Below are 13527 nucleotides of genomic sequence, written 5' to 3' on the forward strand. Positions count from 1 at the left end.
GGCTGAGAAGAGGGAGGGAAGGGCTCACATGTTTCCCAGGAGCAGAAAGCCCACTGGCTCCCCCCAAGGAGACCGGGTTGGGAACCCTGTGGTCCTCCAATCCCCAGTCCCCTGTGTCTTTCTTGCAGATATGCTGCATAAAGGTATCATTCTCATGTTTTAGTCAAATATCCAAGGAAGTAGCTGCATTTACAGGGAGGGCAGAGGCTCACTTCTGTTGGTCACTAGTCCTGGGCAGCACCGGCAAACCCCAGGCCCTGTTCTCCACTCAAGTCCACATGTCCCTCTTCCCTGACCACCACCCAAGGACCTAACATGGAAATCATTCTCCCTCCCTGCGTCAGAAGTGCTGTCTTCATTTGTCCGGCCTGCTGGAACAAACACACCAACTGAGAGACTTAAACAACAGACATTGACTGTCTAAGAATCCTGGAGACTGGAAGTCCCAGGATCAAGGTGTCAGCAGGGCTGTCTCCTCCTCAGGACTGTGAAGGAGACTCTGTCCCATGCCTCTCCCCTGACTTCTGGGGATTGCTGGCAGTCTTCGGCATGTAAGGACATCACCCCAGCTCTGCCTTCATCCTGGTGTGGTTCCCCCGTGTGCATCCAGATTTCCCCTTTGTATAAGGACGCCATCGCATTGGATTGGGAGGCCACGCCACTCCAGTGTGATCTCATCTAATTCCACCCTCTTGTTACATAAGGTCACATTCTGAGGTCTAGGGGTGAGGACTTAGGCATCTGGATTTTGAGGAGACTTGGCTGAACCCACAACGTTGCCGTTCTTGGTCTCAGCCTGGCCCCAGTCCCGTGGTCCCCTGCTTTGGTCACTGCAGTCAAGTCTACTCAGCTGGGATTTTGTGTTGACTGTAACCTTCCCAGGAAACCGACTCACGAGCTACTCATAGCCAGCCTCACGTGCTGCTCTCTCCCCCAGCACGCCACCTTTCTCGTCACCCCGGCCTGAATGGGCACGGTGGTGTGGTGTGGTATGTCAAAACCGTCCCTTGCAGGTTCCTGCACAGTGGACATTTATTGACTGAATGAAAACAACTCCACGATAAACAGCAGCAATGGCACACTTTGCGACAAACTTTCCACAGCTCAGCAGCCAGAGTAGACCTGGGTGGCTCAGCAGCATCTCATTCTGGCTTTGTGCTTCAGTCTGCAGAGCACTGTGGGGAGGAAGCTCTGACCTCCTGCAAGCAGACTGCAGCTCTCCCGTGCTGCCTTCCCGGTCCGCTCAAGCCTCCTCTGTCTGCTTGTCCACTTGGTAGGACTCTGATCCAAATGACGGGACATCACAGCTGCCTCCTTCCTTCCTGTCCCTGGCCGTACCTCAGCCCACCTTCCCACATCTCTTCTTTCTGCCTCGTGATGCCCGCTGTTCCAGCTTTCTCTTCTTGCTCCCCCACCATGGCCCCACTACCCTCCTCACCTGGCACTTGGCTCACCTGACCTACCGGCCTTTGGTTTTTCACTTCTGCCCCTCCTTGGAGGACGGGGAGCATTCCTGCAGCCCTTGCCTGCCTTCCCCCACCCCAGCTCCACCTTGCTCTACGCACGCAAGTCATAGCCACCCCAGCCTACGAGCTTGAAGTCACCTACTTGTCCCCTGCAACCTCCAGGACTCCCATCGGTGCACTTCAGCATCCTGGATAGCATCCCATGACCTCACTTACTCCAGAATTCCTGTAATTCAAGACTGATCCCGATAAAGATTAGAGCTTTACTTCACTTTGCCAGTTAAGGTGGTAATAAGTTGCCCTACAGACTCTGAGATGTGGGAGGATTCTTATTTCACAGAAAGTAAGACTCTGCCCTCTAGCTCTACCTGATTTCAAGGGCACATTCATATCCATAGTTATGACAGAGAACAGCAGGAACACTTAGTGTTGGAGCCCTTATAAAACACGGAAAAGCATATAGATTAGTATTTTTGTGTCCAGCGTTGGCTGTATCAGTGGAGTTGAAAATAGCTCCGTGTTTCATTAAACCTTTGCTAATTAGGATGCTGAGCTAATGCACTGGGATGACCAGTGCCTTTCTCCCTTTATCTCTTGGGCATATATACATTCATCCAGCCCACAGGTTCCAGTCTCACAGTGGGACAAATCTTGACACAGGAGAGACTTCCAAAACACCTCTTGCACGTCATTTTCCACCATGCAAGACTTTACCCAGAGTTGCCACCCTCCTGCCAAGAAACAAAATAGACGGACTGACAAGTGCGAAAAGTTTGCTTTAGAACTTGTATTGAAAAGGCATGTTAGCTTCTGGAAACTTCCTCTGTTAATACCTAATGTGTGTAAGCATTTAACTGCAGATCAGTTCATCATTCATCCTTTTATAATATCAAAATAATACAAATGTGCAACAGTAGGAGATTGAAGAAAATCAGTTCATGGAGAGGAATTCAGTGAGTTAGAATGCAGAAGCAGATCACAGAAAGGTGGTCCTGGTTTTCAAAAGAGCATATGTAGTATGCGCCCCTTATTACGTTAAAGCACACACTTACTCCACACAGCCGTAAAAGAACTGCTAATACTGCTATGAACATGGTTATACAAATACCTCTTTGAGTCCCTACATCCAATTCTTTTGGATATGTAACCAGAAATAGAATTGATCGTCTGGAATTTTTTGACTTTTTAGTGCTACAGATTGACCCAGTAAATAAAGCCCAGAATGTTAGCTGTGATGTGACCTTCTCTGGCTACAGGGAGGAGATTACAGATGATCTTCTTCTATTTTTTCTACAGCAGACAAATGTTTCATTTAAAATGATTTTGAAGTTCTCAAAGTCAAAAGCATGGGAAAATACCTTTTTAAAGATATTCTCATATGTCTTTTGACCCTTTGCAGCTTATAGCGATTTAGGCTACTACATCATCAACAAACTGCACCATGTGGATGAGTCGGTGGGGAGTAAAACCAGAAGGGCCTTCCTGTATCTCGCTGCCTTCCCTTTTATGGATGCTATGGTAAGTAGGGGACTATTCGCCTTTCTCTTTTAAATGACAAAATATGCATGACATGAAATGGACCATTTTAACTGTTATGTGTGGAGCTCGGTGGCATGAAGAACAGTCATGTTTTTAGACAATCTGTCTTGAGAGCTCTCTTCCTTTTCCAAGACCAAAACTCTATACCCATTAAACAATAATTATAATTTTTCCCAGAAACAACCAATCTACTTTCTGCCTCCACAAATTCGACAATTTTAGATACCTCATATGAGTGAAATCACATAGTATTTTTTCTTCTGTGACTGGTTTATTTCACTATGTATGATATCCTCAGGGTTCATCCATGTTGTAGTGTATGTCGGAATTTTCTTCCTTAGGATTGAATAATACTCCATTCTGTGGGTCTGGCACATTTTGCCTATTCATTCATTTGCATTGCTTTTACATGTTTGTGTTGGCTGTTGTGACTAATACTGCTATGAACATGGTTGTACAAGTACCTCTTTGAGTCCCTACATTCAATTCTTTTGGATATATAATTAGAAATAGAATTGATCATTTGGTATTTTTTGACTTTTTAGTGCTACAGATTGACCCAGGGCCTTATATGTGCTAATAAACACATGCACTACCACTAAACTACATCCCAATCTGATTTTTAATTTTTGAGGAAACATCATACTGATTTCCTTGAGTTTTACGCAGTCCATCTTCTCAATTTATTTTATGAATTTTATGTATTTGCCACAAGTTGTGCCAGGTGGAAAGAAAGCCCATTTGAAAATTTTGATTCAAAATATGAAGTTCTTTTCTGACATATTCAGATCAAGCCATCAGAATAGTTCACTGATAATTTACCACTTGTGGAGCCTACGCTGCTAAAGTTGTAGAATAAGAATCTCCTGTACACACCAATAAGATTTCCTTACTTGATACCAGCTCTGCTACATTAGCTAAGGACTGTTCGTGTCTCTAGTTCATCATGATGCCCAGAACAGTACTGTTTTTCTTTCCATCTGGTACAGATATAGAGAGACTTAGCGCACAGGAATTTACAGTGATGTCTGATGCTGGAAAATAAGCCCTTTCTTTGGCTCTGCTTTAAATTACTTTTTATCGTCCCCTACCTCAAGTTGCACATGTGTTAGGCACAGGAGTAGATGGACCTCTGTGTCGAGGTAAGGCCACAGTCCCAAGCCCTGGAGCAGGGAGAGCAGGGAGGTGGGTAAAATGCACCTGCTGAAAGGTCTTCAGAAATCTTAAGTGGTCGGTGGTCCGTTATTGCATGGCCTCAGTGGCTCTGAGGGCTCTCTTCTGGTCTGCAAGGAAACCTTAAATATTAAACCAGTTGTAACATGAAGGTCTGGTCCTCAGTTGTGGGGATGTCAGTGTAGGTGAGAGAATTGGGCCATCTGAACACGTGCCCCTGTACTTTCTTCTTGTTGCCAAGTATGTTTTCCCTGGTTGATGATGCAGGGGTACATGTGTGTGGTGGGGACCCTCTCTGCAGCCCATCCCCCCTTCCAGGGAGCACAGGACTTTCAGTCACCTCATTAGAGAACTGAATGCAGTGACCTTCTTCACATTTCTAAAAGAGTTAAGGCCTGACCCCCGGATGAGGCCACCGTGCCACTGAAATGTCTGTCCTCCTCCTGAGCTGGAAGTGGGAACCTAACCACTGAGAACTGTAATTATACAGTGAATTCCAGGAACTGGAGACTGTTAGCGACTCATGGACTCTTAAAATACCCTGCCTTCCACTGTCCTTCAGTTCTATTTATTTGCCATGAGAAATAGTTTCAAAAACTTAGTACAGGTGGAGCATACCTAATCCAAAATCCAAATCCTAAATGCTCCAAAATTTCTTGAGCACCAATGTGACACCCCATCTGGATTATTCTACAACCCATCTCAGGTGAAACTATGTTTCATGCGCAATTTTTTAAAAATGTTGCATAAAACTACTTTTAGGCTATATGTATATAAGGTGTGTATAAATGAATTTCATGTTCAGACTTAGGTTTGACCCTCAAGATACCTCATTATAATATATGATCATATTCCAAAATCTAAAAAAGTTCAAAATCAGAAATACTTCCAGTCTTAAGCATCTTGGTGAGGGATAGTCTGTCTGCATAGCACCAGAACATTGTTGATTGCTAACTTTTCTTCCATGTTTTTAAGTCCCCACAAAGACCTTAATATAACAGTAAGAGAACTGCTAATAAAACCTTAAATAATGAGCATTTATAATGAGCAGGTCCTTTCTGTCCTCTCCCACCTCCACACACCTCCACACCCAGTAGTGGGTTGGAGAGAGAATATTTGGAAGCCATGAAGCTTGTTATCCAGATGGCTCCCAATCACGGACAGCCCACCGGTGATGTTTGTGAATGTCATCTGCGGTTGTATTTCTTTTAACATTTGGCATCCTGAGCCTCTGAGCTGAGGTCACAGGCACAACAGCTGCTGTAGGAAGTCTCGACACAGACCTGGGGAATAGATCAGACTTGTCGGATTGTGTCCATCTCAGGTGAAATTTTATTTTAAACCAGTCCAAAGGAAAGAAGGAAAATCAGTCCATTAGCAGATCCCATCGAGAGCATCCGGCCTTCTCCAACCCGGCTGTTCAGGCTCTGGGTTGCCTGCTGTGGTACTTCTTTCCATCTTAACTTCCCTTGAAGACACAAAAGGTCATATCAGGTCCTGCCCAAACCCGAAGACAGTAAAACGGTAGAACCCGAGTCAGCTAGTGAGAAGGGTCACGACTGTAACCCGCAGAACCAAGTCAGTGCCCTGGTTGTCACCTGCTTCCTGGAAGGAGGGGTGATTCTGAGATTCACCCTGCCCCACGGGTGACTGGGTTTCCTCTGCTCTTGCTAACTGATCATATTCCAAAATCTGCCAGGCACGCAAACAGGATGACCCCACTAGTCTGCATATAATTAAATGTCCTCACTCTTCCACTTAAAAAAATCTAACGTGGATTCAGCCACCAGACCAAGTGACAGTAATTTCACCAACCAAACATTCATCGTGCCTGTGCTGCGAAGACATTGGTGTGTGTAAAACACATTTCAGGAATACCCAGTGAACTGTAATGAGAAACAGTACCATCCCCACCGTGTATCTCATGGCGATGTCTTTTCTTTCTGGCAGGCATGGACCCATGCTGGCATTCTCTTAAAACACAAATACAGCTTCCTGGTGGGATGTGCCTCAATCTCAGATGTCATAGCTCAGGTAACTGTGGTCTTTGTGTCCATCGGAGGTCCTCGGGTCACCTGGTGAATGACCCACTGGAGGTGATAGAGCTGACAACTGATGCCATATTTACGTTGGGGCACAGGGCTGGGGGCGTGGCTCAGTGGTCGAGCGCTTGTCTGGCATGCACCAGGCCCTGGGTTCCATCCCCAGTGCTGCGGCCTGTGGGAGGGGGTGCCTTCATGCACTGCTCTGCAGCACTGGTTCATCCAATAGGGACTTCCACAAAGGACAAATGGCTAAGAAGAGGAAACCTCCTGTGAACTGAGGGCACTCTACCACTGCACTGCATGCCGAGTCCTTTCCATTTTTATCTTGAGATAGGGCCTTGCTGGGTTGCCGAGGAGGCTGACCTTGAACTTGTGATCCCCCTGCCTCGGCACCACATTCCATCTTGACCATGATTTCCAAAGAAAGTGTGTGTGTGTGTGTGTAAAAGACTTCAGGGTCACACCTGGTCCACTGAACAGTGATCACAGGGTTGTTGTGCACTTGGCCGGGTGCCCTCGGCGTAGTTGAGCCATACACAGCCTGTCACTCAGTTCGAAAGTGAGCACTTCGAGATTATTCTTTTCTGGGGATGGGGTAGCAGGGATTAAACTCAGGGGCACTCAACCCCTGAACCACATTCCCAGCCCTATTTTGTATTTTATTAGAAACAGGGTCTAACTGGGTCGTTGAGTGCCTTTCCATTGCAGAGGCTGGCTTTGAACTCACGATCCTCCTGCCTCAGCCTCCCCAGCCTCTGGGATCACGGGTGTGCACCACCGGGCCCAGCCGCGAATTATTCTTAAATGGCGTTTCTTATGCGGGTTTCCAGGGAGAGCCGCCATTCACGCATCATTTTCCCACGTTTAAAAAGAGCCAGGGGATGGCCCCACTCTCTCTTCCTGAGTGTTTGAGGGGGCTGCCCCTCACCTTCTGCTGGGTCCACATCTAACGGCCACACCCATTCCTGATTTTCTCCTCTTCCCTTCTTCTCCCACTGAGAATGCCACACACAAAAACTTCAATGGAAAATTAGATTTAATTCCTCTGATTTATCAATTAGGCTGAGTTCCTGCAAGCAGGGACTTGGTGGAATGATTGTTTCATGGAGGAGGTTAGACCATGATCTCTAAGCGCCCTTCCAAATTCTCATTCTAGGAACGTCCCCACGCATTGCCCCTTTCACGCTCCCTCGTCTCTAAACCACCTCTTTGAAATAATCTGTTGAGCTGTTACATTGACCTCCCTTAAGACCAAGAATTAAACTTCCAAATCAATTGTATTTCCTCCGTGGATCACTATTAAAGCAATTTGAATAAGTTCCTGCTAATGCTGTGCGCGCGCCTGGACACAGCTGGCGTGGCTCTTTGATACAGGCTGGTGGGTGTTCTGGTGGGGCTCTTCGAGTTCCCTCCCACTCTTGCCTTCAGCATCCGCTGAGAGACAGCTGCTTTGTTCACTCCTTAATTGAATCGAAGGAAGCTCCTCCCGTTTCACATGTCGGCCTCAGCAACCCATGAGCACCTGCACAGGTGCATTATCATAAAGACAAAAAAGAAAACAGAAGAAAGCGCGTAACTTTGCCCAAGATAAATACAGTGGGCATCCAAGGGCAGAAGAAAAAGCTTAGTCGTGAAAGCACCTTTGCCAGTAGCCCACAGCCTTTCCCCTGCTGGTTTCAGACCTGCTCTTGGCCCCGGCCTGGGGAGTAAACAGATCTGGTTCGAAGCAGCAAGGGACCTGGGTGCAGATGCCATCTGGCCTCGGGCGGTTCCTGGTGGAGCAGTTTATTTTAAACCTCGAAGTTTGGGTTCCTACCACAACTTGGTTGGGGGAATAAATTCCATTTTTGTTCCTAAGTCTCCCTCCCGCCTTGCCAAGCTTCATCTCTCGCATTACCTGAAAGCCTCTGGTAGTTAGTAATTTGGTCATATGTAAATAGATCCTATGCAGCCCTGGCATAGTGAGCAACTGCCAATGATAAAATGAAATTTGTTAATAATGCCTTGAATTTCAGTGGCAACTCTCTTTAAAAAATAATAATAACAACTACTTTCCTAAGCTAATACAAAAAAAGCTCTTGGTTTGGTTCAAACATGTGATCACTTTGGGGGTCACCATTGCTGTCATACGGTTCCAGTTGTTAGGCTGGATATTGCCAAGGGGTCTATGAGAAATGTTTCTGTTTTGCTGTGTTTCATGTTCATCTTGATTTTTTTAGCTTCTTGAGTGTCGAAGTGAGAATTCTCTTGAGGACATTTGCTCTCCTTGGGACCTCCTGTCCTCTACCTTCTTGCCCTGAGGTCAGCAAGACCCCTGATGATCAGATCAGACTCTCCCTGCATTATTTTAAGGTCTCTTTGCTACTCTTTTGTCTCTTTTTATCTCCTGACAAAAGCCCTGAATGGAATCCATGTTGTGGGCTGTCACCTGCCCCAGGAAACATGCTCCAAACCTCCTCACCCCCCTCAGCTGTGTCCTAGGACCTGTTTCAGAGGGTCTCCACCTGCTGCTCACCTCCAGCCATGACCTCCATCCTGCTTCACAGAGAAAACTGAACCTCATTCAAGCCCTGTGTGGTGCAGGTGTGCTGTGTGCCCCCGAGGTTCCTGTGTTGGAAGCCTGGCCCTCAGTGTGGCAGGAGGCTTAGTGGGGCTTAGGTCATTGGGGGAACGCCCTCAGAAGGGATTGTGGGGATCCAGGGCCTGGTTTCCTGCTTTCAAGCTGTGGTCATTTCCCCATGTTCCCTTGGTTGCCACCAGCCATGATATGACACAGCCCAGAAGGCTTGTGTCCTTGCTGGAGCCCACACCATGCTGTCTGGACCTTCAGCCTCCAGAACTGTGAGCTAAGTAAACCTCTTTATACTTTATACTTATAAAGTTAGCCTGCCTCAGGTGTTTTGTTAGAACAACAAAAACAGATTGATATTGTTTTTGATGATGCCCTAGGTCAATATCATTTATCATATGCATATGCCCCCCTATTAAATATCTGCATCCTCTCCCTCTCCTCAGAGCCCTAAGCAAGGCTATCCAAAAGCCTCTGTGGCATTTCAGATCCTTCAGTGATGTCTTCAGCCTGGATTAGAGATCTTCTGTATGAACTGTTTGGTGGAGTAAATCTGTGGCATCATCATCTGGTCAGAAACCCAGGAGCCACCCTTGAAAGGTGTCCCCTTAGCACCAAGACTGAGATGTGAACCCTAGAGCTTCCTTAGAGTGCGATCTCTGCTGCTCTGCCTGGTCTGAGGGGTCACCCCTGCCAGCTGAGTGCTGAGAAGCTTCCTCACTCATCTCTGTCCAGCTCCCTCCACTCTTCTCCCCAGGGCCATAGTGGTCTTTTCCCAGTGAAATTCTGACTGTCTCACCACCTGCTTAAAAAGCAGCCTCCTGGTAGTCTTGTGAGGACTGCATGCTGTCTGACTGTGCCTCTGGAGCTCTGGCCTCCTGGTGTTCTTGATAAAAATCCCAACCCTGATCTTGGCCTACGGAGGGTCTGAAGGTGGACAGGCCTCTGCAGCCCCGCACTCTGCTCTCCCCACTGGCTCTCTGTTCTGCAGTCAGCCAGTCACAGCTCCTCCTTGCAGGGCCTGGCCATGGATGAGCCGTCTCCCCGGGGTCTTTGCGGGTCTGCTCCTTCTGCCCAGGAGAGTGCTCTGCCTCATTGCCCCACCTCCCTCCCACCTGAGCCCTGCTCACTCCTGGCTGACAGCTCCCAGCAGAGATGCCCTCCTCCCCTGCTGCCCCACACTCTGTCCTTCTCCACCCATCTGCCTCACTCGGGCTGGCAGGGCACACTCACGGGATCACTGTATGATGAGCGTGTCTGCCTCCTCCCTTAGACTGTCGGCCCCAGAACAGATTCAGGGGCCGTCTGTTATCACTGAATCCCAGCACCTGGCACTGGACCAGCGGATGCCAGCTCTCACGGGAAAATGCTCTCCACTGAAACCGTTGGTTCCCGCAGAAAATAATCTGACATGTTTTTGATGGCTCTCTCAGGTTCAGAATTGTAATTCCAGGTTGAAATGCAAAGGGTGCACATGATATTTTGAGGTGATAAATGATACATTCTGCCATGAAGATGTCAGTTCTGTGGCAAAATGCAGGGCCACATGGCATCAGTCTATTAGAAAGCTGGGGAGGCTGGCGACATCTTCACCTTGGCCTTGGGAGCTCCACTGGCTTAGTCATGCACTGGTCCCCTCTGCACTCGGGGACGCTGTCGTGTCTTCCCTTTGCCTGTCATCCAGGTCCTTCTCCTTGGCCCTGCTTGCTCCGCGGGCTTCTGTCTTGCAGAGCCTCCTGACAGCCCGGGAGTTTCCTGGACTGGGCAGAGGAGGTGTTGATCTTCATGAATTCGTTTTTCACAGTTTTCAGCCACTAAACATTCCCATCGTGGTTTAGGCTGTGGGTTTTGCAGAATGTGAAGCTTGCTGTGGATATACTCACCCTGAGTCTGCAGGGTGTGAGGGCACCTTAGGGGATTTCAATCAGATGAATCCTCAGGTCTTATGTGCACACCACAAAGCTCCAGTCTCCTGCCCCACCCGTGCATCCCAGCAAGGCGTCCTTCCCTTAACACACTGCAGTGGTCCACTTGGAAGCAGCAATCACGGGGAGAGTCGTGGGCATCCTGTTTCCATCAGTGTCACAGTGTCACTGTGTCCCTGGCACAGTGTGAGGGCTTCCTGGATGTGTGTCCACTCACATGGCCTGTGCTCCAGGCAGCCTGGTGAGGTTCACATGGCACCTCTGCACTCTGAGCTACCCTGAGGACTCAGTGACAAGGTCAGCTTCACTGCACTTCAGAATGACAGCCTGGGCACACATGTCCGTCTGTGCTGAGAGCAAACCACCCTGGCATCTAAGACTTTGATTTCGTTCAGAGGAGATCTCTCCATTGCTGCTGCTCTGAGCTCCCTGCGGCAGAGGGGATCAAGGTCCTGAGATCGCAGATCCTGGCCTGGCTGCCGATAATTTCGCAACCCATGGATACTTGGCCATTGGAGTTGTTGGTCAGGAATAAGCCTCCTGCCCAATTACCTACTTTTTCACTCAGTATGCTTCCAGAACCTTCTGAGCATGGGTCCCAGGTGGTCTCTGGGCAGAGGCTGGACTGATTCTCTGATTTCTGCAGGATGGGGAGGTTAATAAGTTATCAGATTTGCTTTGGAGACTGTACCATCAATAGAGATTGGTGCTTTATTATGATTTTAAGCTCTTACAGCTCTGGTAATTTCAGCCTCTTCCACTGGTAGAAGTAAGTTAGTACTTTAGGTTTTAATTTAGGTGGTTTTATAGTAATTCCTGGGAGGGCATCTAACAAAACCAGGGTGAGTTCCTCCAGTGAACCCCGATACCTTCATGGGAGTCGTAGGAGAGCCATGTGGAGCCACAGCTCACGTTTCTGCCCTCTCCATCAAAATCAAGGTCCTCCCTGGGGAGGGTGGGCCTGCACCTTGCCGCCCGCCTCCCTCCCTCTCCTCCCACTGACCGCCCCTCCTCCTCTCTCCCAGGTCGTTTTCGTAGCCATTTTGCTTCACAGCCACCTGGAATGCCGGGAGCCCCTGCTCATCCCCATCCTCTCCCTGTACATGGGCGCGCTCGTGCGCTGCACCACCCTGTGCCTGGGCTACTACAAGAACATCCACGACATCATCCCTGACCGAAGCGGACCAGAGCTGGGGGTAGGTCTCTGCAGCAGAGTGGAAGCTTGCATTTCACCCCTGTGCACCACCACAAGCACTCGGTGCCACGAGCTCCTCCTCATGATGTTGTTCCCAAAGGCCTGGTGCCGGGTGTCCTCAAGGGAAAGATGGTGAATGAACTCTGGGGGTGGAAGGGATCTCAGAGGTCACTGTCCAGCCTCCCCATGGCCCCGGGAGGAGACCGAGACATAGCACACGGTGTCAGGCCATGGATGGGTACCACACTTGTGCCTCCTTTTCTCTCTATGGTGAGTTATTCTGCAGTCAAGAAAGCTTTAGGACCCCTGGCAGCTCTGAGTCCGCGTTTTATGATTTCTAGTTGCACAGCAGGCATCCGGACTGTGCTCATAATTTCTGTAGCCAGTGCCAGTCTCTTATTCATGAACCTACTTCCTAGAGACCAAACAGAGCCTTTGGTACCTTGGGGTGACAGAAATGCTGAGATACGGTCTCTACCTTCCAGCAGCTTTGTAGCCCACATGGCAGGGAACACCAACACAGAAGCAGGCATTGGGCGTGAGCCCCCGACAGCACATGAACTTTAATGAGAATCTGAGAGCTTCCAAAATCAGAGAAGGGGCCTGGGATTGGTCTAGGGAGCCTCCTCGGAGGAGTCTGATTTGCCTTGGAAGTTGAATAAGAAACAAGCAAGAGTAAGATACAGATCCTCTCCCAGTGGCCATTCTGTTCATCCCAACGTCTGATTTACTTAATGCTAGGAGTTCCACCCACAGGTGTTGGGCATCGTCGGGTTTGTTTCCATTTAGCTGTAAGGCAGATAAGAATGCTCATGTGTAGCCCTGAATATATCACCACACTCCACCACCTGCCCCCCCTTGACCACACATCACTTTTGTCATGTCAAAACAGTAATCACGTTGACCACTTACCTCTACCTGAGGTCAGACCATCAGTGGAATCCTCCCTACTTATTTCCACCACTGGGCCAACCACATCAAATTGGTCTTTACAGTAACAATCCATCTCTTAACATCCAGCCACCAGCAAAGGGAAATAAATCAAAGTGGCTGAGATGGTTGTGTGATGTAACTCTTACCCTTTCAAAGAATCAAAACCAAAATTGCACATTGAAAGCAAGGCTTTGCCAACAGTACACACCTTAGCTGCAGAGGTCTCAGCAAATCCTTTTTCTTTCTTTTACTTTGCTTATATTTCTGAGTAGTTTATGTGCCTTCTGTGAAAGCTTTGAGAGTAAGAACCCTGCGGTCAATTCTCAGAGTGCAGAAATAATTAGGCATATTAATTTGCTGAGTGATTCCAAAATAGATTACAACAATTTTCTATTTCTAAGAGCAGCCTCCTCCTGACATGTCTTCTAGCCGGTCAGTGTGGTGACACAAGCAAAGACTAATTTCAAACCTGTTTTTCAGGCCGTGGGCCTGGGTTACACCCTGGATAGGGATTCCCTGGATGGAAGATTGTGGCTGGGAACCATCAAGCTTCGGTGCCTGTGTTGATCTCACCTTGGCTTGCCAACTGTCTGAATTAATTTCTAATAACTGTATGTTTTATTTTAATTCAACCTGGCTTATCCAGAGAGGCATTTCCTTATATAACTGTTAAGTACAGTGA

The 13527-nt window shown here is 48.2% G+C and overlaps 1 protein-coding gene across 1 annotated transcript in view; it reads left to right on the forward strand.

Annotated features, from left to right (window-relative positions):
* Ankh (ANKH inorganic pyrophosphate transport regulator) overlaps positions 1-13527 on the forward strand; it is a 133093-nt gene that overhangs the window by 84796 nt on the left and 34770 nt on the right. Inside the window, exons 3-5 of the mRNA XM_005336751.4 lie at positions 2866-2984; positions 6129-6212; positions 11743-11913. Of these exons, the coding sequence (XP_005336808.1) occupies positions 2866-2984; positions 6129-6212; positions 11743-11913 (374 nt within the window). The remainder of the gene's footprint in view (positions 1-2865; positions 2985-6128; positions 6213-11742; positions 11914-13527) is intronic.

Source organism: Ictidomys tridecemlineatus, chromosome 1 (genome assembly GCF_052094955.1).
Source record: "Ictidomys tridecemlineatus isolate mIctTri1 chromosome 1, mIctTri1.hap1, whole genome shotgun sequence".
NCBI lineage: Eukaryota > Metazoa > Chordata > Mammalia > Rodentia > Sciuridae > Ictidomys > Ictidomys tridecemlineatus.